At 43.6% G+C, this 25,726-nt stretch overlaps 2 protein-coding genes and 1 long non-coding RNA gene across 3 annotated transcripts; 2 read left to right on the top strand and 1 right to left on the bottom strand.

Annotated features, from left to right (window-relative positions):
• Positions 1-2,484: 2,484 nt before the first annotated feature.
• LOC131248333 (uncharacterized) lies at positions 2,485-3,009 on the bottom strand. Its single transcript, XM_058248585.1, has one exon. The coding sequence runs from the start codon at positions 3,007-3,009 to the stop codon at positions 2,485-2,487; it is 525 nt and encodes a 174-aa protein (XP_058104568.1).
• A 13,019-nt stretch (positions 3,010-16,028) lies between these two features.
• LOC131253655 (pentatricopeptide repeat-containing protein At2g02750) lies at positions 16,029-18,755 on the top strand. Its single transcript, XM_058254756.1, has one exon. It carries the CDS (start codon positions 16,163-16,165, stop codon positions 18,056-18,058), a length of 1,896 nt encoding a protein of 631 aa, XP_058110739.1. The 5' UTR covers positions 16,029-16,162; the 3' UTR covers positions 18,059-18,755.
• A 94-nt stretch (positions 18,756-18,849) lies between these two features.
• Positions 18,850-20,973, top strand: LOC131253652 (uncharacterized). The gene is made up of 2 exons (XR_009175271.1): positions 18,850-19,014; positions 20,628-20,973. It is a non-coding gene; the product is annotated as an uncharacterized LOC131253652 (long non-coding RNA).
• The last annotated feature ends 4,753 nt before the right edge of the window (positions 20,974-25,726 follow it).

Genomic DNA, 25,726 nt, shown 5'->3' with positions numbered 1-25,726 from the left:
AATCGCTTTATAATTAGGTCCCCGGTTGGCACTTGATGGACGAGGCCGATGATCGAGACATGGTTGGCAATATTGCTTCATCCTTCTCATGTGTCGATGATTCGTTGGAGGCGTTCGAGGAGCGGCCGTTCATTGATCCATCATTTCTGCTTGCGACACACGACCATCTTATATCTGAGATTGCCGTTCTTCGCCACTCCTGTGAGGATATGGTCCGCTGATTGGCAGTGGGGAGGCGGTATGATGAGGGCATGCCTGCTGCGTATCGCCTGGAGAGGGATGAGGTCTTCTACCTGTGCATGGAGGTAGAGCGACTCAGGTAGAGATTGTTGATGTATGAGGATAGAAGCTTACCTGGGGTCCCTGATTTTGACCAGCTGCTTATCTTGTATGGATGGATATTATATTTTTTGTTTTCTTATTTTTGTTTTTGCAAGTAAAGAGACAAGTGATGTAAAAGATTTTTGACAAGAAAGAATATTTTTGTGTGTGCCAAAACTTGTGCTAGCTCAGGTTCGGATTTATGCTTTTGGATGATTGAGATCAGAATATTAGGCTCAGCCCACGTTGTGTTCTGTAGTCTTGGTTTAGTAGAGATCTTGATTCCCTGAGAGTATCTAGGATCGTGTCCTTGGATTTGAGTAGAGTCTAATGGAATACTGATCTGGAGTTAGTCCCTTCTTTGTATCTCGTTGTTACGCTTGCTGCCTTGGCTTCTTCTGTACCTGCACTTTTATTTTTTTGGTTTGTTAGCCATTTTTGCCCATAGCGCCCTTTCATGTTTTCACTATGACTGACTTTCCCTTCATTTTTGCCCGTAGCGTCCTTTCGGATTTTTAATATGTCTCGAGTTTTTGGTCTTGCCTGCCCCTTGGCAGGTGTGTTGTTTTTACCCTTGGTGCCCTTTCAGGTTTTCACCAAGTCTGCTACATGCCCGCTGTTTTTACTCGAGGCGCCCTTTCGGGTTTTCAACTCACCCTTTTGCTTAGGCATATTTTCTCTTTTTTTTTTGTTATTTTGTTTCTTTTCAAAGTGCCGGAAGAGACAGAGAGGTATCCTTCATAGCCGGCCGAATGGTTACCCTCTTGTCCTTATCTTTGATCGCAATTGTAAGCTGTTTTATGTCGATTGGGGAATTTGGGGATGGGGATGACCTTATTTTCTTCTCCTTTTTGCCTTCTTTTTGGGATTTTCTGTCTTTTCCTCTCTCTCTCTCTCTCTTTTTCTTTTTCTTTGTTTCTTCTTCTTTTTGTGTTGTTTTTTTTATAGGAGAAATGATAGGTACTTTTCTTTATTTAGGGAGGTGATGGGTACAACTCTTTTTTTTTGTGTTGGGAGAGGGGATGAGTATATATTTTTATTTAGGGGAAGTGATGGATACAACTTTGCGATTGTAATCATTAACAAAGTTAGGAATGGTTACCCATGATAGATCTTCACATTATCGGCATTGATGGGCTCGAGAAGATCTTCTCCTCTCAGACTGGTGAGCCAAAGAGCGCCTCTTGGAAGTACCTCCCTAATGATCAGCGGTTCGTCCCACGAGGGTTTAAACTTTCCTTTAAGATCTGGCAAGTGCAGCGGTAGGATACGCTTCATGACCATGTCACCGATTTTGAAACTTCTTTTTCGGACCCTCTTGTTGTAGGCCCAGGCGATCCTTCTTTGGTAGCATTGTGAGTGACTTAGCGCACGCATGTGCTTTTTGTTTGCCAGATGCAGTTGATCGTATCTTGCTTCGTGCCACTCGCCTTCATTGACATTGCTCTCCAGCAATACCCGGAGTGATGGGATTTCGATTTCGACTGGTAGCACTGCTTCTATTTCGTATGCGAGTTCAAATGGTTACGGCTGTAGCAAACCGTACAAACGTCCTATAAGCCCAGAGTGCATATGAGAGCATTTCCAACCAGTCGTGGTATGTTTTAACCATTTTCTCCAGTATACGCATGATAGTGTTGTTTGCGGCTTCAACCCCACCATTCATTTGAGGACGGTAGGGGCTTGATCAATGACATTGAACTTTAAATTTGTTGAGGAACGGAGTCCCGCTGTCTGTAATAATGGCATGAGGGACCTCATACCAGCTGATGATGTTGTTCTTCATGAACTTGATTACATGAGACGCTGCGATAGTGGTATAGGATGCTGCCTCTATCCATTTGATGAAGTAATCTACCGTCACCAGGATGTACTCATGCCCGTTTGAAGCTTTGTGGTTGACTTTGTCGATGATGTCAAGTTCCCATATAGAGAAGGGCCTGGGTGTCATCTGGTTGTAGAGTTTGGAAGCAGGTGCATGGATTTGGTTCGCATGTTCCTGACACTTGAAGCATTTTCTGACGTGTTTGTAGCAATCTGTCTCCAGCGTTAGCTAGTAGTAACTGAGCCGTAGGATCTTCTTTGCCATCATATGTCCATTCATGTGTAGGCTGTATAGTCCTTCGTGGATTTCTGACATGATCTGTGCCGCTTCTGTTTCATCTATGCAACGGAGAATGACTTGATTGAAGGATCGCTTGTAGAGGATGCCTCCGGTGATTGTGAACTGGCCGCTAGCCGTTGGATGGTGCGACGATCAGTTGACGTCTCTCCTTCTCGGTACTTTTGATGCTCGAGATATTCCTTGATGTATGTGCACCACAACTGATCATTTGGAGAGGTTTCAGCTTCGTCGATCTGTAGGCAGAACACGGGTTCTTCCTGGAGTTCAATGGTGAGTTCCCATTCAGTAACTCCTTTTGGGATTTCCATCATTGAGGCAAGGGTAGCCAAGGCGTCCGTGAATTGGTTCATGACTCGAGGCATGTAAGTGAATGTGATCTCTTCAAATTCTTTAGTTAGATTTTCCAGATAGACGTGATAAGGGATCAGTTTTTCGTCATTGGTCTTCCAATTGCCATTCGTCTGATTGATGATGAGTTGTGCGTCTCCAAAGACTCGTAACTTCTTTTTGTTGAGGATTATGGCTTTTCTTAGACCAGCGATACATGCTTCATACTCAGCCATGTTGTTTGTGCATTGGAACGCCAATTGCCTGGAGATAGGAATTGGGACGTCGTCGGGGGAGTAGATTATTGCTCCTACCCCACTCCCTTTTAAGTTATCGAAGAAGAGTGTCCACTCTCCTGGCTTTCTTTCTTCTTCTTCCTCAATTAGGAGAATGTCCTCATCAGGGAAAAATGTCTTTAGGGGTTTGTAATCTGGCAGAGAGTGTGCTGCTAAATCATCGGCTAGTGCTTACCCCTTGATCGCCTTCTGAGTGACATAGGTGATGTCAAACTTGGAAAGCAACAGTTGCCATTTTGTGATCCTGCCTGTTAGTGCTGGTTTCTTGAATAGGTACTTTAGAGGGTCCATGCGAGTGAGCAGAAGGATTGGGTGAGCGATCATGTATTGTGGTAATCGCTGCATTACCCATACTAGGGTGAGGCATGTTTTCTCTAAGCTGGAGTATTTGACTTCATAGCTTGTGAATCATCGGCTTAGATAGTAGATCGCTTGCTCCTTTCTTCTTGAGTCATCGTGTTGGCCAAGAACACATCTAATTGCTTCCGCTGTGACAGAGATGTACAGTAGTAGGGGCCTACCTGAGATAGGTGGCATGAGCACTGGATGATTTAACAGGTACTTGATCTTGTCGAAAGCCACTTGACAGTCGTCATTCCATTCCTTTGGTGAATTCTTCCTTAGGAGCTTGAATATGGGCTCACAGATGGGCGTGAACTGTGCGATGAATCAACTGATGTATCGGATCCTTCCGAGGAAACCCCGAATCTCTTTTTTGGTACTAGGCGGTGGTATCTCGATGATTGCTTTGGTTTTGATCTTGTCCACTCGGATGCTATCTTCACTGACGATGAAGCCTAACAGCTTGCCCCTGGTTGGGCCGAAGACACATTTTTGCAGGTTGAGGTGGAGCTTTAACTTTTCTAGTCTGTCGAAGAGCTTTTTGAGGTCTTCGAAATGTCTTTCGATCGTGCGAGATTTGACGATCATGTCGTCCACATAGACTTCTATTTCTTTGTTTATCATGTCGTAGAACAAAACAGTCATAACTCGCTGATATGTAGCTCCTGTATTCTTCAGCCCGAAGGGCATAACCCGATAGCAGAAAGTTCCCCATGGTGTGATGAAGGAAGTCTTCTCCCGATCTTCGACGACCATCTTGATCTGATTGTTACCGGAGAAGCCATCCATGAAGGAGAAGATCTTGTGTCCAATAGTGTTATCTACCAATGTATTGATGTGAGGCAGAGGGAAATCGTCTTTAGGACTTGCTTTGTTGAGGTCATTAAAGTCGATGCACATCCTGACTTTGTCATCCTTCTTTAGAACTGGTACGATATTTGCGAGCCGTTCCGGGTAATTGGAGACTACCAGGAATCCCGCATTGTATTGCTTGATGACTTCATCATGAACCTTCAGGGCCCATTCTGGCTTCATTCTCTGTACCTTCTGCTTGATAGGCTTCATGTTTAGCTTTGTTGGCAACTGATGCACCACCAAATCTTCATCGAGCCCTGTCATTTCTTCGTAAGAGAAGGTAAAGTTGAACAACCTTGATTTCAAGAATTCCATCATCCTCTGCTTGTATTCAGGAGACAGTGATCTTCTGATGCGCTCCTCTCTAGGGAGTTCATGTGATCCCAAGTTCACAACTTCGAAATCGTCTGCCACAACGTTGGCCTTTGTTTTGAACCTTTCGAGGGAATCCTCGAGTTTGAGAGCTGTATCATTATTTTCCTCATCCTAGGCTTCATTCAAACCTATGAATTCGAAATCTAACTCTAGATCAAAATCGTATGAGTCGACCTCGAACTTTGATGCTATGAGGATGTGTTTGGCACAGTTAGTTTTGAAAGATTTTCTGTTGTTTTTAGTTTTTGAAGATTTTTTGATGTTTTGTGATTTTGAGAAATATTTGGTGTTTTTGTGATTTTTGGAATATCTAATGTTTTTGTGATTTGAAGATTTTTTGATTTTTTTGTGTCGCCAAGGGATCCCGAACAGGATGGTGTTACAAACCATGATTGATCCTATCTTGTTTCGGGGTATCAACTGCAATTTATATTGCCGTTTTTTTTAGGATGACGTCTGTAGGTAGCTCACCAGCCTATTCGATCATCAGGGGGAGGGCTGTCCAGCCTGGTTCTTTCCCCCTTTCGATCCTGTTGCTCTGCTTTATTTGTGCTTGTAGGTCATTCGTCCCGATGACCATGATGCCTGCTGGGCTGGGCTCAGAGTCGGAGTCTGATTCGATCTCCTCGCTCAGAAGTTGGAGCTCTTCGGGCTCCTTAGGTCCACCTTGCAGTGGGACTCTGATGTCTGTCCAATCAAGGGTAGGCCATTTCCCTTTTTCAATCCAATGAACGGGCTGCTTCTGTTCCCTATGCTGCTGAGTTATTTGTGGGGGTGTTTCCCCTAGACTGTTGGTGGGGATAGTGCCTCCTCGCTTTTGCTTGGGTGACTTACAACGGGCACTCCTGGTCCTGGGTCCTCTATGGGTGGCCCTGTTTCCGTGCCCCTACCTTCATGTGATAGATCCGGGGGTTCTGCCCCTGGCATTGAGTGTGCCTTTGATGCTCTGAGGATCTTATCTCACCGTATTGGCGGCCAAATGGATTCCTGGCTAGAATGTTTTGTTAGTTTGAGCCGCTGGAGGTGGTCCTCAAGAGAGATCATCATGTCACCACAGACTGTTCCAGCCTTAACAAACTCGATGGGTGTGCACTTGAACGGTTGCCTCTTTTTCGACCTTGTGGTCTGGTCTTCCGGTGTTGGTTGTTACCCCAGTCCCTGCCTTTACATGTTGGCATGAGCTGGCTTCACTACCATACCTTTCTTATGGAACTCGGTACGGTAGTTCAAGATTAGCCATTCAACAGGAGGGATGACATATTCAACTACGAGTGGGTAGGGATTGGAGATGGAGTTCACAATTTCGAACTTAAAACTATGATATGATATATCGCTCCCCGTGTGCTGGACGTCAATAACTGGCATGTCAGTTTCTAGGGTATTGACCGCCACCAGTAGGATGATTTCTAGTTCGGCCAGCACTGAGATGATCCAATTTTTCGAAGAGAATTTAACCCTTTGGTGGAGAGTGGATGCGATGGCTCCAACAACATGGAGCCAGGGCCATCCCAACAGAAGGTTAAATGAGGCAGGAATGTTAATGACCTGAAATGTAACAAGAATTATGTTTGGTCCGATTTGTAACTGAATGTCTATTTTCGCCTTCACTTGCTTTCGGGAGTTATCGAAGGCTCTGACACTCATGGTACTAGGCCTGAAAGAAAACAGTTCTATTCCCAAACGTTCGACAATCCTCAAAGGGCAAACATTTAGGCTTAATCCGTTATCGATGAGTACGAGTGGTACTTTAAAATTTTTGTAACGGACACCTATGTTCAGGGAGCGTCCATGTTTGCGACCTTCAGGTGGCAACTCCTCATCAGAGAAGGTGATAGCTCGCGGTGCGAGGAGCTGTCCGTTCATATATTATATTTATAAATAAATGTGGTGGTGGGCCCTACGTGGGACCCACCTATGCTGCGTGAAGCAGCAGCAGTTGCATCATACGCAGCTGCCTAGTTGCTGTACTGACAGCAGTATGTTCTATGGGTCCCACCTATTTCATTCATGCCATCTATCTATGGGGCCCACCATGATGCATGTATTGTATCCAGCCGTCCAACTATTTGATATATCATTTTATGGCATGAGTAAAAGAATGGGTCGGATCTAAAGTTCAAGCGGACCCCACCATTAAAAATTAATGGGGACAACGACATCCACCATTCAAACTTCTAAGGGCTACAGTAGTTCTCAATCAAGCCAATATTTTGGTTTTCACTTCATTTATCTTTATGTGAATTTATGAATAGGTCAGATCTCAAACATACATAAGGGTGGGCCCGAGTTGATATGTATGAGGCCCATTGGTGCAGCTCGTGGACGCGGTCCACTTGATGTATATGAGGCCCACTGGTGCGGCCCATGTGATATGGCCCACTTGATATGTATGAGGCACATTGGTGCGGCTCGTGGACGCGGTCCACTTGATGTATATGGAGCCCACTGGTGCGGCCCATGTGATATGGCCGACTTGATATGTATGAGGCCTATAGGTTGCAGCCCACTCATTATATATGCGGCCCATTTGATTCAGCCCGTTGCGATAGGTTGGGGGCCCATGAGATGAGGCCCATTGTGATATATCCGAGGCCCATGGACGTGGCCCATTGAGATGTATCTGAGGCCCATGGGCGTGGCCCATTGTGGTACATTCGAGGCCTTTGTTTGAAGCCCGATGCGATATATGTGAGGCCCATGATTGATGCCCGATGTGATGTATGTGTGGCCGTTATGTTGTGAATGAAATCCCTTATATGGGCCACTCCTTGGGAGCAATGTTGGTTAGATATCCACATTGATGGGCAATGATGGTTAGATGTCCTCCTTGTGACCTTTCCTTAGGCCTTGTTAGGCCCATTCTCTTCGTGGGTTAACCCAAATAAGTGGGCCCCATTCACCATAGACGGATGGCTCTGTGCCATCGGATTGGATATAACCACGGCCGAGGGCTGATCTTTATATTATGGTTCGATCGGCTGTTCATATATGGACCTCGCCTTGCTTATCGGCCGATTATTGGTGCCGATCATCGATACTGATTATTGGTGCCGATTATCGGTGCCGATTATCAATGATGATTATTGGTGCCAATTATTGGGGCCGATGCCAATTATCGATGTCAGTTATCGATACCGATTATGAGTATATGACAACATAGCATCATGATACATGCCATACACACCATCTGTATGCTTAATATGAGGAGTAATTGATCATAGCACATGCCATTGGGTAGATTATTATGGCACTCCCTAATAGGGGGAGTTGCTCACATGAGCGCACGATATGCGCAGGATTACTGCATGACTGGGTAGTGTGATTCATGCATTTCACATTATGTGACATGTTTACTGTACGCCCTAGCGACATCAGGGCCGTAGCCTCCACAAGTGTATCGTGGTTGGTAGGATTGGACACCAGAAATCTTATTCTACATGGGGTGCTATAGATATCCCTGAGTGAAATTTCCTAAACCCTTATGGTACTAGGAGGTTGCTTCAACGTCTAGACCGAGTGGATACATGAGCGCTGAGTGCCTATTACTAGAAGGCTGCGCTTTCCACCGTGTCGTGGTCAGTTGGAAGGGGGTGTGGCCTTACTCACCCGAGAAGAGGGGGTAAAGTTAGGCTGAGTTTGACCAGCTCGAGGAATGGGTCCGCTATCGACGGGTCAAGCTCGATATTGGCAGACGGATAGTGAGGTCTCTTCCACTCACCTTATTGTGCGCGATGGGGCGACAATCTGGTTTGAAGTGTACTAGACCCTTGTGATATTCCAAAGTTGAGCTATATTGATATGTGGACTTAGATGAGGATTAGTGTGTTTAAATTGTATCTTGCATCGCATGACCTTGGTATGACCGACATCATTCATGCCTTACATCACATGGCCTTGGTACGGCCAATAGTGTTAATGTATTCATCAGCATATTCCACATTACTCTAATATTACATAATGATATTATTACATTGCACACACACTTTCACCACCCTCTAAGCTTTCCGTTAGCTTATACATGACTGTTGTGTGCAGGTGACGTTGGATCGCAGCAGCGTTGAGGCAGGAGCACATAGCAGATTATCTTAGAGCTTTTGTCTATCATTATTGTATTTCCCTTTATGCGCACTGTACTTCTAAGTTTTTGATCATAGTGGAAATGTGATGGAGTTTTTGGTTGTTGTTTGTAGGTTATGCCATTGGTTATGCTTATTATGAATCAAACTGACGTTGAAAATCCTCCTTATAGAATCTCAGGATCAGAACCTGGCAAATGGGTGCCAGGAGCAGAGAATGGAGTACTATGGAGGTTGTCGGCGCCGGATTTGGCGATCGAGAATTTTGTGAGCCCGGTTTCCGAGTTTGGGGCGTGACATCATCTATGAAGGATATAAAATATTTCTTTTCTCCATAAGTTATAATATTTTTAAGGTCATATATGTTATTGTGAATCAAATCTAGGACTCAATTGTATACATATTTCATATTTATTTTGATTTTCCCATTTCACTATAGGAATAAGCTCTATACTAATCATGCCTTTAAAAGAATGATAATTTACATGACCTAGTCTAGCATGCCACATATTAAGAAACTCAATCATGTAAGTATAAGAACTAGTACCATTATCATTCATAACACTTAGTTTGAACAATCCATCAATTATATAGTGTTTTCCAACAAAAGTATCATTTTTAGTGATAACACATTTTCTAGATTCAAAAACTAACTTAAATCCATTCTTATCAAAAATAGATCTAGAGACAAGATTCTTCCAAAGGTCTGGTACATGCAACGCGTCAAGAAGAGTCGATACCTTTCTAGAAGAAAGCTTTAAACTTACCTTTCCTTTGCCAATGACCTTTGCCTTGGATAAATTTTTCATGAAAATGTCTGTTGTATCCTCTCATTCTCGTAGGAGGAAAAGATACCACAGTCGTGACAAAGATGTTTGGTGGCACTTGAATCAATCCACCACTCATTTAAACCACAAACAATGAGTGCTTTAATGATGACCCCCACAAACTCCTCGATAACATGTGCATGGTCCTTTTCCTTCTTATCGCCTTTGCGAAATCCAAATTCCTTAGCAAAGTGTCCCTTTTTCTCACACACATAACATCCTTTATTCTTCTTATTGTTCTTGTTTCTTTAGCCATATGGATGCCTTTTCTTTTATGGTCCAGACTTTTAGTTTTATTGAGCCTTTTGGTTATTCTCAATAAGGTAGGCCTTAGTTATAGATTTTAGATCTAGAGAATGTTTATCACAGTTTCTAGCTTCCTCTTTTATAAGTATGTGAAGGATGAGGTCATCCAAACTCATATCTTTTCTTTTATGCTTCAGGGAATTTTTATACTCCTTTCAAGATTATGAAAGTTTTTTTTTTTTATATATAAATTATTATAGTAGTTTGGAAAGCCTCATCAATCACCATACCTTCATACTAGATTTTATGAGATGTAAATTATGCATCTGATATACTACAAACTTATCATTAGATATCATAAAATCAATATAACGACTAAGTACATACTTCGTTGTTCCAGCATCCTCTGTTCTGATTTTCTTTTTAAGATGATTTCACATTTCTTTGGCAGTGGAGAGATAGCAATAAATATCATAGTTTTCATTGGTCATCACATTAAAAATATGATTTCAGCACAGATAGTCATCATTCTTCCATTTGGATAGTTCAAAAGATGCCGATGGTTCATTCACCTTAACTGATGGGGACAGAATCTTTGATAATGTAAATCAACTTTAGGGTAGTCAGACATAACTCCACTTTCTACTTCCATCCCTTAAAGTTATTTCCATAAAAAATCTCAATTTTATGAGTTTTAGAAACGATACCCATGGTACTGAGATTTTTTAGAGAGAAATATGTCTTTAAATTGTTGGTTCTAAAATACAAAGATCTAACAAAAAATAATAAACCAGAAATAATAATAGAAGAATCTTGAGAGCTGAGACACGTCACAATCGCTATCTTAAAGACAAATTTGCCCCCACAGGAAGACTCTAGATGCACTGGTTTTTAGCGAATCTGCTCTTGGGATACAATAACTCTTCTCCAAGATGAACAACGTTGATAAGGTGCACTCTCAATCTTTGCAACACGAACTCAAGAATGCCTATACTGATTTGCCTAGAGAGAACACAAAAGGAAAACCAGAGAAGAGAGAATTTTTTTTGGATTGACTTTGCGATAGAGAGCAAATAACTTGATAGAGAAAAGTAGGTAGCCATTGGGATTCAAGGTGTATGTGAGTGGTGTACAATGACTCTTTGTCTCCATATGCATGAGTGCGAAACATATGTTGAGAAAACTAAAAGTGCTCTATCAAAGATGTTATGGGTAAAAATGGACTGGCTAAAGAGCAGAGGTCGGCTCAGACATTTCTGCGGGACACGAGGTCAGCCAGCACCAGTCATGACCAATAAGCTCCACAATGGCCAAGGAAGAGAGGTTGGTCACCTACTACACCCAGGTCAAGTTTGCAGACTACACTTGGGTTAGGTCGGCAGACTACCTCCAGGAAATGTTGGCAGACTATACTCAGATTAGGTCGGTAGACTACCCCCAGGATAGGTCGGTAGACTACACCCAAGTCAAGTTGGCAGACTACCCCCGGGAAAGGTTGGTAAACTACACTCAAGTCAAGTAGGCATACTACACCCAGGTTAGGTCGGCAAACTACACCCATGTCAGGTCAGCAAATTACCCCCATGACAGGTCAGCAGACTACACCCAGGTCAGGTCGTTAGACTACCTGCTAGGAAAGGTCGACAGACCACACCCAAGTCAAGTTGACAGACTACCCCCAGGAAAGGTCGTCAGACTACACTGAGGTCAGGTTGACAGACTACACCCAGGGTAGGTCGACATACTACCTCTAAGAAAGGTCTGCAGACTACACTCAGGTCAGGTTGCATATTACACCCAGGTCAAGTTGGCAGACTACCCTCAGGACAGGTCGACAGACTACACCCAGGTTAGGTCAGCAGATTACCCCCAGGACAGGTCGACTAAAACCACGTCGGCCTCCTACTGCACATCTCCGGTGAATTCGAATAATTAGATCTTATCTAAGAAAGATCCACCCGAGATCTTCTCCAAAGATCTCGGAGGATATCCACGACATGCTCGGGATCCCGAGATCTTCGCTAAGGATCCTAGGAGATTCTCCCACACGTTCGGGATTCGAAGCCCTCTATAATACGTCCCTACTAAATAGGGAGATCTCCTTTACGCCACCACCTCTCCTCAACTATAAATAGGAGCATCTTTAATGGTGAAAGGTACGCAGAATCTCTCACCCAAAACCCCTCAATACTACAAGACCTAGATTCCTAGCCTAACTTTGGCATCGAAGGGTTTCCTGCTCTAGCCAGGGTATCCTTCGTTTTCTTCCTGTGTAGGTACTCGAAGGTCTAAAGAGGGTGAACCGGATTTTTGCATCAACAGTTTGACATCGTCTGTGGGAAACGACATCAAAGTCGTTCCTGCTTTACCAGAAAACCACAATGGCGAAAGGAAAGAAGAAAGCTCTAGCTATCATTGCTACAGCCATCCCAGCTCTTCCGGAATCATCTGTTGCGGCCATCCCAGCTCTTTCGGAATCATCTGCTGCAGCCATCTCAGCTCTTCCCGAATCATTTCTTACAACCAATCCAGAGCTTTTCCTAAATCATTGGCTGTAGCCAAGTCAGAGATCTTCCTAAATCATTTACTACAGCCAAGTTAGAGCTCTTCCTGGATTATTTGATGCAACCAAGCCAGAGCTCTTTCTGAATCATTTGCTGCAGCTAAGTTAGAGCTCTTCCTGAATCATTTGCTGCAACCAAGTCAAAGCTCTTCCTGAATCATTTGATGCAGCCAATCTAGAGCTCTTCCTGAATCATTTGCTGTAGCCAAGTCAGAGCTCTTCCTAAATCATTGGTTGCAGCCAAGGCAGAGCTCTTCCTGAATCATTCGCTGTAGGCAAGGCAGAGCTCCTTCTGAAGCATTTGTTGTAGCCAAGTCAGAGCTCTTCCTGAATCATTTGATACAGCCAAGTCAGAGCTCTTCCTGAATCATTTGCTGTAGCCAAGTCAGAGATTTTCCTGAATCATTTGCTACAGCCAAGTCAGAGCTCTTCCTGAATCATTTGATGTAACCAATCCAAAGCTCTTCCTGAATCATTTGATGTAACCAATCCAAAGCTCTTCCTGAATTATTTGTTGCGGCTAAGTCAGAGCTCTTCCTAAATCATTTGCTATAGTCAAGATAGAGCTTTTCCTGAATCATTTGATGCAGCCAATCCAGAGCTCTTCTTGAATCATTTGCTGCAGCCAAGCCAGAGCTCTTCCTGAATAATTTGATTTAGCCAATACAGAGCTCTTCCCGAATCATTTGTTGCAGCCAAGTTAGAGCCCTTCCTGAATCATTTAATACAACTAATTTAGAGCTCTTCCTAAATCATCTATTGCAGCCGTCCCATCTCTTCCTGAATCATCAGTTGAGTAGGGTGCCCAGCCCTACCAGAAGCGGGCCGACTCTACTCCCACAGCGCCCGCTCCTCGATCCCACACCCGGGGTGGTTGATTAGTCTCCTTGGAGAACTGAGTCGAAGCCCTAGATAAAACATGGATCAACTCATGTAACCCCGGAAGAGATAGAATCCACCCCTTAGTCGCGATGCAGAGGATGATGGTGCCACTGCACCACCTCAAGCACCAGTCGACTCGCAGAGAAATAAGCAACCTCCTGAGCTGTTAGCTCAGGCTTTACCACAATTCGGGAGTAGCCACGCTCGCAAACTTCGACTTGTGCCCCGCACCGGAGAGGAAGAGCTGTGGAAAAGCCTCGAAACAGTGGCCGAGAATGAGGGCATTGAGAGGCAGAGCTCAGGAAAACTCAAGGGCAAATCAGCGACATCAGACAAGCCTATCGTGCCCGAGTGTCGACCTTAATAGAAGCGGAGCCGAGTAAGAAAACCTAATGACCGAGCTGAACCAATTAATGAAGTTCGGTAATAAGGCTAATTAGCCAACTCCGACCTCGACATCAAATACTAAGGGAAATATCGACTAAAAGACATGGGGGGCTCTTACCTCGCCTATGGAATGCTAACCACTTAAAGATCTACTACTCCTAAGGACTCAAGAAGTCCTCCGACCAGGAGCGCGTTGACTGACTGGCCTACCCGACAAGGGTGACCTCCCTTTTTAAAAGAAAAAAAGGTGCTCACAACATTACCGTCACGCTTTCTACTGTTCGATGATTTCTACAATAAAAGAACTTCCCTAAGTCAGGGGAAGAGAACTTCTTTCAAAATTACAACTATCCGAGCTGAAAAATCAACTATGAGGACTTCCTTTAGTGTAAGGAAAAAAAGTTCTCTACCATGGATTCTACTATGGAAGATCTTCCCTAGATCATGAAGAGAATCTCTTTTTCTACAATCCGCACTACACGAATTACTGAGGATTTCCCTTAGTGCAAGGAAAAAAAATCCTCACCAGTCGTCCGACCCTTAAAGAAGAGGTCATACCACTAATTGGTAACGCCACTCGGATCGCACGATGTACAATGAAGATCTCTTAGTGAAGGGGAAAATAATCCTCCTAAGTAAACTTCCCGGTCCCTCATGAAGGGGTCATTGCAGCTAACCCATCTATTCGACGAAAGCAGAATTTTCCTAATAAAAGGAAGAGCTCAAGAGCTCACCCCAATGTTCCCACTGGGCTAAAATGTCCGACCTCACCAAAATCATCCTACTTCCCAGGCCCGCTGCGCGAGCTCGAAAGTAGGGGGCTTACTATTATAGGTAAAAATGGATTGGCTAAAAAGAAGATGTCAGCTAGGACATTTTTGCGGAACACAAGGTCGGCCAGCGCTGGTCATGACCAATAAGCTCCACAATGGCCAATGAAAAGAGGCCGATCACCTACTACACTCAGGTCAGGTCGGTAGACTACCCTCAGGATAGGTCGGCAGATTACACCTAGGTCAGGTCGGCAAACTACTCCCAGGAAAGGTCGGTAGACTACACTCAGGTTAGGTCGATATACTACCCCCAGGATAGGTCGGCAGACTACATCCAGGTCAGGTCGGTAGACTACCCCCAGGAAAGGTCGATAGACTACACTCAGGTTAGGTCGACATACTACACCCGGGTGAGGTCGGTAAACGATACCCAGGTCAGGTCGACAAACTACCCTAGGATAGGTCGACAGACTACATGCAGGTCAGGTTGGCAGAGTAGCTCCAGGAAAGGTCAGCAGAGTACACTTAGGTCAAGTCAGCAGACTATCGCCAGGATAGGTCGACAGACTACACCCAGGTCAAGTTGGCAGACTACCCCTAGGACAGGTCGGTAGACTACACCTAAGTCAGGTCGGCAGACTACTCCCATGAAAGGTCGGTAGACTACACTTAGGTTAGATTAATATATTACACGAAGGTCAGGTCGGCAGACTACACGTAGGGCAGGTCGGCAGTCTACCCCCAGGACAGGTCGATAGACTATACGCAAGTTAGGTCGATAGACTACCTGCAGGAAAGGTTGACAGACTACACCCAGGTTAGGTCAACAGATTATACCCAGGTTAGGTCGGCCAAAACCACCTCAACCCCCTACTACACATCTTCGGTAACTCCGAATAATAAGATCTTATCTAAGAAAGATCCGCCTGAAATATTCTCCAAAGATCTCGGAGGATATCCGCAACACGCTCGGGATCCCAAGATTTTCGCCAAGGATCTCGGGAGATTCCCCCACGCGTTCGGGATCGAATCCCTGTATAGTATGTCTCTACTAAATATGGAGATCTCCTCTATGCCACCACATCTCCTCAACTATAAATAGGAGCATCTTTAATGGTGAAAGGTACACAGAATCTCTCACTCGAAACTCTTTAATACTACAAGACCTAGATTCTTAGCCTGACTTTGACATCGGAGGGTCTCCTGCTCTAGCCAAGGTCTCCTTTGTCTTCTTCCCGTGCAGGTACTCGATGGTCTAAAGAGGGTGGACTAGATTTTTGCATCAACAAAAGACACACCAAGCTGCGTCGCGTGTGCGCGCGTTCAAGATTGGTCTCATGGTATACCTTTGTTTTCCAATTCAAAGAATTAGTGAGGAGTTTTAATTTAATGACTTAGTTTTCTTAACAATTTTTCAACGTGAGTTAAAACTAAACTCAATTAAGTTGGTTAATAAAGGGGGAAAAAAAAACCAATCTTCCTAAAATTTTCAAATCTTTGATTTAAAAGTCCTTTTAATTTAACATTAAGTCATTTACTTTTTTCACTTAAATTGGATGCTAACAGCTACTCATGTGAGATTATTATTATTCTTGGCTGCTTGCCTTGATACCTCTCTCTCTCTATATCAAATTTCGTGGCTTTTTGCCTTGTTGCCTCTCTCTACGTATCAAATGAGGCTCTCTCTCACGAACCATGTCGAGGATCATATAATTCCTTTCCCCCAAACCCCACTTTTGATCAGTGACAAGGGATAGTGGGACCCTCATGAACAACACCAATAGCAAAATAAGAAAACTAGTCCTAGATGGACTCTACAACCAATCTCTCTACCTGTATAGAACTCTCCTTGCTTCTGGTTTCCACCCAAACAGCTTCACCTTCCCATCTCTACTCAAAGCATCTGCAAAGCTCCAATCCCCTCCACAAGCACACGCCACCCATGCCCATCTCCTCAAAACAGGTTTTCACGCTGACATATATGCCGCCACAGCTCTTATAGACACGTACATGAAACTCCGCCTATTAGATGATGCACTCAAGGTGTTCGATAAAACTCCCAACAGAAATTTGGCTTCTTTCAACGCCGTGATTTCCGGATTCTCGCAAAATGGGTGTTTTAGAGAAGCTATGGAGGTTTTCAAACGGGTGGAAAGGGGAGGGTTCTGCCCCAATTCAGTCACTCTTGCCAGTGTTTTGCCTTCCTGCGAAATAGCCAAACAGGGCGCGGAGTTGCATGGTTTTGCAGTGAAGTTGGGGCATGAGATGGATGTTTATGTGGCCACTGCATTGCTGACGATGTACTCAAATTGCAAGGAATTGGATACTGCTTTGAGAGCATTTGGAATGATTCAAGAAAAGAAGGCGGTGAGCTACAATGCCATGATTTCGGGGCTTCTGACAAATGGTTATTCTGATATGGCCTTGAATATATTCAAGGAGATGATTGTATCTTGTGGTGAAAAACCCAATTCAGTGACTTGGGCATCTCTCCTTTCCGCATGTTCAGACCTTTCAGCCCTGCGGCTTGGCATGCAGATTCACAATTTTGTATTGAAAAATGAGGTGGGTTTTGATGTTCTGATAGGAACAGCACTTGTAGATATGTATTCTAAATGTGGGTGTTTGAAATGGGCTTCTCAGATTTTCTTGGGATTGAATGAGAGGGATTTGATAACATGGAACTCCATGATCTCAGGAATGCTGTTACATGGTCATTTTGAGACTGCTTTTGAGCTTTTCCATCAGTTAGAATCAGAAGGATTGGAGCCTGATATGGCCACATGGAATCTTATGATCAGTGGGTTTTCACAGCGAGGGAACGGGGTTGATGCTTTTAGACTGTTTGATAAAATGCGGTCTGCTGGTGTGGCAAATCCAAACCTGAAAACAATCACAAGCCTCCTAACAGCTTGCTCGACCCTCTCAGATCTCCATCATGGGAGGGAGATTCATGGTCACTTGGTTAGGACAGGTGCTGATAATGATGAATTTGTCTCGACTGCACTGATCGATATGTACATGAAATGTGGGTATTCTTGTCAGGCTAGATGGATCTTTGATCGGGCCGTGAGAAGATCCGATGATCTTGCACTGTGGAATGCAATGATTTCTGGGTATGGACGGAACGGGGAGAATGAATCAGCACTTGAAATTTTCAACCAGATGCAAGATGAAAGAATACAGCCCAATTCAGCTACTTTCATCAGTGTTTTGTCAGTGTGTGGTCACACTGGACAGACCGAGAAGGGGCAGGAACTTTTTAAGATGATGAGGAGAGAATATGGAGTGCATCCGACTGCGAAGCATTTCGCTTGCATGGTTGATCTTTTAGGTCGAGCCGGGAAGCTCAAGGAAGCTAGGGTACTGATAGAAGAAATTCCAAAGCCAACAGCTTCTGTCTTTGCTTCTTTGCTTGGTGCTTGTAAATGTCATTCGGATGCCGAACTGGGAGAAGAGATGGCTGAAAGGCTTTGGGAACTAGACCCAGGGAACCCAACTCCATTTGTGATTCTGTCTAATATATATGCTGAGCAACAAAGGTGGGTTGATGTTGAAAGGGTGAGGGAGATGATGAAGGATAGAGGACTGCAGAAGGTTCCTGGTTATAGCTGGATAGGAGTGAGACAAGAAAGCTTACATCAGCATACTCAAGGATTTTAGTGTTATTATTCTCTGAGAGGCAGCATATGAGGCCTAGGGAAATGATGAACTTGAGACATCAGGCTGTGATATATGTTTGGATGCGGCGGGCTGCAATATCTGGAATTTTCAGAGAAGGTATTAAGTACAGAGCCTCTATGAGAGGGAGGCTTCTTTGATCACAAAATTGGGATGTTGGAAAACCCAGTTTTTTAAGAGCGGCTTATGGGAGATGATACTGTACGGCCAGTTGGATGATAATAAGGTAGAACGCCAATCATAGTGGGGAAATTGGCATCTAAAAGCAATTTCCAAATTTTTTTTGGTTGGTTTTCACCACTTCAATTTTGAGGATAGAAAAAAAGAAGGTGAGAAGACGCTGAGCGGTCATCCAGCGGGCCCACGAAGAAAAACCTGGTTTCATAGTCCAAATGGGGACTGCATGCACATTGGGTAAAAAATAAAAGAAAAACCTATGCATGTAATGACTATGCCACTAAGCTTCCTTGATTAAGATATCCTCCACCTGTTGCTATGTTTAGGTGGACCAAGAAGCAGGTGCTTAGGTCTGGGTTTTTCCCATCAGTACCTATCACTAGGCACCCTAAAATTGTCCAAGATAACTAGAGGATTTGAGCTGGCCAAACTTTATTCTTTGTAATCCCAAATGACTGCATCTCAAATGGACTTTATTAAAACCAGACTTGGATTTGGGTCAGTACCAATGACTCTGTCGATGGTAACCTGGGTAGCTGATGACACTATCTTTTGACATCCCAAGGGCAAATCCATTATCGCTTAAGGTCATCCATATCTACTAAGGGCTGTTGATCAGAACATTCAGGAAAAAAAAAAAAATTTTCATTGAATCCGAATTTCTTATGGCAGTTCAAATAATCCCCAAAGAATCAGTGTTCTTAGCCATGCAACTTCTGCATTGATCGTGCTGAGGCGCATCTCGAAACTCGTCCAATGAGGTATGCACAAGTTTGGCATGAAACTAGTTCTAATGGTGATCCTTCCTGTTATTTATCCTAAAGGTTTTGACTACAATCTTATTTTATGGTAGGCTAAACTTGGCCCTGATTGTAATTTATTGCGAAAATTCTGTGTGGACTGTAGCTAACCCACACCCACAAAAGAAGAAGAAGAAGAAGAAGAATTCCAAGGAGATGAGATAAATGGGCGTAAAACAGTCATCAGGACTTGTATTTTAAATCACAAAAGACGTCAAAAGAATGCAAGGAATTGTAGAAAGACTATCCATTACAACAGTCATCAGGACTTCTATTTTAATCAGGCTGTTTTGCCATCTTATGCAGCTGTTATGTTTTAGGTCCACCTTTCATTTAAATTTTCTCCCCATGAATTGCTGTTAAAGCAGTGCTCTTATAATCTTTGCTTTAATTTAACTAGGGGGTATGGCTCATGCAGCAAAGGTAAAGAGAATAGGGGAGACAAAAAAAGGAGAGGGAGACCGAGGGAAAGGGCGTGGATACACCAGTGAGAGTAGATGGAGAAGATGGCGCCCAAAATGGTTTCAATCGTGAGCAACCCATTATCACTTTTTTCCAGTGTTAGATCTGCCTTGTTTTTTAGGCTTGTCCCGGCACTAGTGGTCAAAATAGAATGGAGTGGATTTCACAGAGTCATCACAATAGACCCCACATGGGGTTTGTTACATGAGCTCCTACTATGATGTTTTGTGGTGTGGGCTACATGCAAGGAGGGGAGGATATGTGGGAATAGGCTACACACATGAATGGAGTGAAATTACAAATAAATCCCTCAGCTGGAGGGCCAGGCACACCCATTTCCTTTGAAAATACAAAGGAAATGCGCCCTTCTATCCAACTAATCGCAGAGTTATATATAGTAGAGATATAGTTACCATTATATGGGTTTATATATAATAGGGCCTGAAAATATGGATTTAAGTAGCAGTTTCAGAGAGCGGCTTGGCAACAGAATATGACTAGCCACAACTCGGTCTGACTTGGTGTGGTGACTGATCCCTTACTCAGCACCGGACTATTTTCCAAACCACTCCTCAAATTGCAGCTGTTACAAGATTCATTGTTCCAACTGGTCTAAAATGCATTCAAAGAGAATTTTCCACCGTGTTACAAAAGCTATGGTTCAGATATACATAAAAGCATCAACCCGGCAGTTTATGAAGAATAGCTCAGCCTCCTTTTCCTCTATTGTTTGGTCCCCGGCTACCTACCCCATCTCGGCTTTCGTTTAGACAGGAAATGTAAGATTTTTAACAGTGGACCAACATCATAGGAGGGGCCTTTGTATCCCAAAAAGGCTACCTACCCCATCTTGGCTTTCGTTTAGACAGGAAAGGTAAGATTTTTAACTGTGGACCAACATCATAGGAGGGGCCTTTGTATCCCAAAAAGGCGTCGTGTGCAAGAGCAACATCATAGGAGGGACCAACATCATAGGAAAGGTAAGATTTTTAACAGTGGACCAACATCATAGGAGACTGTTCATGTTTTCATTCACTGTCCATTCATTTACTGGCAGCTTCTTATTTATTGTCCATTCATGCACTTTCTTTGGTCTTGCTTTCTCTCTTCAGTTTATTTTGGCTGGCCAGAGAGAGTGTCAAAGATCTGCTTGGAAGTTGGGAAACAGCCCTTTTAAAGCTTGACGATGCATTCTATGGAACTTACTCGCATTAGCTTTGTGCTGGGATATATGGACGGAGAGAAATAGACGTAGCCTTGTGTTGGGATATATGAATGGAGAGAAATAGATGTACATTCAGAGGTGAGGAATCCTCAATTTTGAAGATTCTGTCCTGGTGAAAGAGTGTATCCGTTTTTTCACCTCCTTGATCATTTAAAGAGTATGTTTAAGCCTCCCCAACGTGTATGTGGTGTACAAGGAGTGTGAGAAATTAATGTGTAGTTTTCTTTCCTGCATATGGTCCGTTTCCTTCAATCTCTTTCGAGTTGCATGGCCTGTTAGTTGAAAAACTCAAGAGCTCTTAAGTAGTAGGGGGCAGCTGTCTGTTCTTGCAAAAAAGAAAGGTGCTTTGGCAGTTGCTCCTCATGCAATATGTTGGGATATATTAAGGAACAAAAGGGTGAAGCATTTGTTGCAAGAAAGATGCCGATGAGTTTTTAAAGTCAACTTACTAGTGAAAGAAAATTATAAGTCTAGTTGTAACTTACAAGTAACTTAGTTTCCGTGTTTATATAACTTGTAAGTTAGTTACAAATAATAAGTTGTATATTCACACCAATTAGAGTTAAGAATGTGAAATTATTTAAAAATTAGATTGACACATAATAAAGCTTAGATAAAATTATGTCATTTTATTGAGCCCATCTAGATGAATAATTAGATCAATTCTTAAGCTATGCTAATCATCAAGTGAGCCATAAAAGTGAGGCCAACATATTCAAAATGCTTGTAAAAACCAAAGGGCCTACTTCCACATTGTTTATATTGCCTGCCATGTTGTTTATATGCCATCTAATCCATTCATCATGCTAGCCTCAATATGATAAAATGACAAAGATAAGGTCATTCCAAAACTCAGGTGGGTCACACCACGTGATCTTCAAGGTCTTAGGCATGATTTTACAATGTTCTCTAAGTTGTGGCCTTTCTGCGGTGAGCATGAGGAGAACATGATAGACAGGGTGGATCGACATTTCTACTTACAATCAACAATGTTTCCTCTTGAAAGGCTAGAAGAAAGTGATATGTGGTGCATGACTAATTGACGCAGGGATGAACGTGATGAGGATAACTACTCCGAATCTACGGAGCTTCTCTGGATTCCTCACAAAGACTTTTCAAATCCACAAGGAAAGAAAGTAGAAAATAGAAATAAATTCTAAGAAATTCGAAATTGATTAATTGATCCATAAAAACGAGTTCACAACCCTTTAAATAGGGGTACCAAGCAATGAGAAAGAAATTAGAAACAAACTACAACTCAAACTCCTAGAATCCGCGACTTACTATAAATAGTAAACTTACTATTTATAGACAGTCGTGATGTCTACTAGTGCGCAAGGTTTTCGGCCAAAAATAGTAAGTGTCCTATTTGGCTTCACCAAACCGTTCTCCTAATTATTCTAAGCTCTTTTCACGTTGGGCGCAACTCCTAAAGCCCGACGGATGAAGAGTTATAATCAAACTAAAACTTACTATTTATAGTAAAAACGAAATTAAAACAGGGGAACGACCGTCGATTCAGGGGTTTTTCACAATTCCAGGCTGCACAACCCAGCGTAGCGGGGTTGGTTGGCTTCAGTAGCTCATTCTGCCCCAAAATCATATATTTTACGTCAGATAACTCATTCCGGATTGCAAGATACGCCCGATTTAAGGTTCGATGGTCTGGATCACTTCTGTCGTCGACCGGGCCTTTTCTGATCCATCTTGGCCATGTAACTATCCGCGACCCACTCTACATCAGTCTCCTCCACTTCAAAAGAACTTGTCCTCGAGTTCTCATCATGCTCTGGTTCATGATACTCGGTTAGGTCCGCGACATTGAAAGTCCGTGAGATTGTCATGTCATCTGGGAGATCAACAACATAAGCATTGTCATTGATCTTTCGGATGATTGGTATTGGTTCAATCTTCTTATTTTTCAACTTGTTGTACATCTCGGTCGGAAATCTCTCTTTGCGCAGATGGACCATAACGCGGTCGCCCACTTCGAACACTTTTTGTCGCCGATGCTTGTCCGCTTGTTCCTTGTACTTCTCGTTCGAGGCATGTAGCTTGGTCTGCACTTCTGCATGGATGCCCATGATCTTGACTGCCATATGTTCTGCTATAATGCTCGTGTCTAGGTGCTTGGGCAGAGGGACCAAGTCAAGTGTGTGGCGAGGCACTCGTCCGTAGATAATCTGAAACGGTGATCTCCCTGTCGAGCGGTTCACCATATTGTTGAATGCAAACTCTGCTTGAGACAAGGCTAAATCCCACTGCTTCAGTTTTTCTCCTGAAATGCAGCGAAGGAGGTTTCCTAACATGCGATTCACAACTTCGGTCTGCCCATCAGTCTGTGGGTGGTAAGCACTGCTGAATTGAAGTCGTGTATCGAATCGATTCCATAAAGTCCGTCAAAAGTGACTAATAAACTTCGTGTCACGATCGGAAGTAATGGTCTTGGGGACCCCGTGTAGCCGTACGACCTCCCTGAAAAATAGATTCGCCACGTGTGTTGCATCGAGGGTCTTCTTATATGGGATAAAGTGCGCCATCTTGGAGAAACGATCTACCACCACGAACACTGAATCCATGCCGCATTGTGTTCGTGGGAGACCAAGCACGAAGTCCATTGATAAATCCTCCCAAGGACCGTTAGGCACAGGTAACGGGGTGTAGAGGCCCGTATTTTGAGATTGCCCCTTGGAGGTCTGACAAACATGGCAATGTTGTACGGCTTTTTGCACATCGCGTACTAATTGCGGCCAGTAATACCGCTCTTCCACAAGAGCTCGCGTCTTGTCTTGCCCCAGGTGTCCACCGAGGCCACCTCCATGTAGCTCATGAATAATCTGCTCCCTCAGAGAACTTTGGGGGATGCACAATCGATTCCCTTTGAAGAGAAAATCGTCCTGTATATGAAGGTCACTGGGATGACCTTCTTGACACTTCATCCAAGAATCTTTGAAGTCCTCATCCTCAGCATATAGCTCATTGAGACAGTCGAAGCTGACCACCTCGTTGCTCATTGTAACAAGTAGTGATGCACGACGGCTAAGTGCATCAGCCACCTTGTTCTGCTGCCCTGACTTGTGTTTCAGAACGAACGTGAATTCCTATAAAAATGCAACCCATCTAGCATACACACGATTCACGTTAGGCTGACTATTAATAAACTTTAATGCTTGATGGTCAGTGTACAAAACAAACTCTCTTTGAATCAGATAATGCCGCCAATGTCGCAGCGCCTGAACAACTGTGTACAACTCAAGCTCATAAGTCGACTACTTCTTTCGGGCTTCACTGAGCTTCTCGCTGTAGAAGGCTACCGGCCTGCCTTCCTGTGATAATACTCCTCCAATTCCTACGTATGAAGTGTCACACTCAATCTCAAACAATTTGTCGAAATTAGGAAGCATCAAAACCGGTGTTGTAGACAAACGATGCTTGATCTCATGAAAGCTCTTGTCAGCTTTATCGGTCCACTGGAACGGTCATTTTTTCATGCAATCTGTTATAGGCGCGACTATGGTACTAAAATCTCACACAAATCGACGATAGAAAGTCGCTAACCTGTGAAAACTCTTCACCTCATGAATATTTGTCGGGATCGGCCATTCCCTAATAGCTCGCACCTTTTCATCGTCCACACGAATGCTTGTGGACGTTACAACAAATCCTAGAAACAACAGGCTGTCAGTTAAAAAATTACACTTCTTCAAGTTGAGGTACAACTTATTAATTTGTAGGACCTGCAGCACCTGCCTGAGATGTTTCCTGTGCTCCGCCTCATCCTGGCTATATATCAATATGTCATCAAAATATACTACCACAAATCGGCCAGTGAATAGTTTTAGAACTTGATTCATCAAACGCATAAAAGTACTTGGTGCGTTCGATAGGCCGAAGGGCATGACCAGCCACTTATACAACCATTCCTTGGTCTTGAATGCCGTTTTCCACTCATCACCGGGTTGAATACGAATCTGATGGTACCCGCTTCTTAGATCTAGTTTAGAGAACACCTTGGCCCCTTCTAACATATCGAGCATGTCGTCCAACCGTGGTATTGGGAACCGATATTTGATGGTAATTTTATTGATTGCCCTACTGTTGACACACATGTGCCAGCTTCCATCTTTTTTTAGCGTTAATAATGCTGGTACGGCACATGGGCTCATGCTCTCTCAAGAGACCCTTACGGATCAATTCCTCCACTTGCCCCTGAAGTATCTCACACTCCTTCGGACTCATCCGATAATGAGGGCGGTTGGGCAGGCTAGCCCCACGGACGAGGTCTATGTGATGTTGGATGTCCCTCATGGGGGCAATCCATTAAGTAAATACTCAGGCTAGACTTCTTTGAATTCGTTTAGCAACAGTCTTAAACTTGGAGGGATGTTTAAGGGTTCCTCTTCCTTGCCCTTCACCACTACAGCGTATACCTCGCCGGTTTCCTTGGATTCTTCCATAAAATTCCGAATGGTCAAGAAAGAACTCCCCTCCACTTTAGAGGCTTTAGGGTGGTTCTCTGGTGCCATAGGGGCAAAGATTATTTTTCGATTATCCTTGACGAATACGTAAACATTATCTTGTCCCCGATAAGTCGCATTATGGTTTGACTGTCAGGGTCGACCGAGTAACATATGGCAAGCTTCCATATCGACCACGTCACAAAGTATTTGATCTTTATAATTTTTGCCAATTGAAAACGAGATAATGCATTGTTCAGTTACCTTGGTCTCATTCACCTTTTTTATCCAGCCAATCAAGTACGGGGAAGGATGTTTCATCGTTGGTAGCCGCAACTTGTCCACCATCACTCTTGAGACAATGTTCTCGCTACTACCACTGTCTATGATCACATCACAGACCTTTCTATTGACGGTGCACCGGGTACGAAATATATTGTGTTGTTGTGGATGTAATTCCTTTCGTGGGGCATACAACAATCGCCTTACAACTAGAAATTCGCCACGATCCTCGCCTGTCATTTCATCG

The sequence above is a fragment of the Magnolia sinica genome, chromosome 1, assembly GCF_029962835.1.
Source record: "Magnolia sinica isolate HGM2019 chromosome 1, MsV1, whole genome shotgun sequence".
In the NCBI taxonomy this organism is placed as follows: Eukaryota; Viridiplantae; Streptophyta; class Magnoliopsida; order Magnoliales; family Magnoliaceae; genus Magnolia; species Magnolia sinica.
This window is presented reverse-complemented; position numbering and strand designations above follow the sequence as displayed.

Coding starts and splice junctions, on each gene's coding strand:
- LOC131248333 (XM_058248585.1), bottom strand. CDS start 3,009: ATGGCTGAGTATGAAGCATGTATCGCTGGTCTAAGAAAAGCCATAATC.
- LOC131253655 (XM_058254756.1), top strand. CDS start 16,163: ATGAACAACACCAATAGCAAAATAAGAAAACTAGTCCTAGATGGACTC.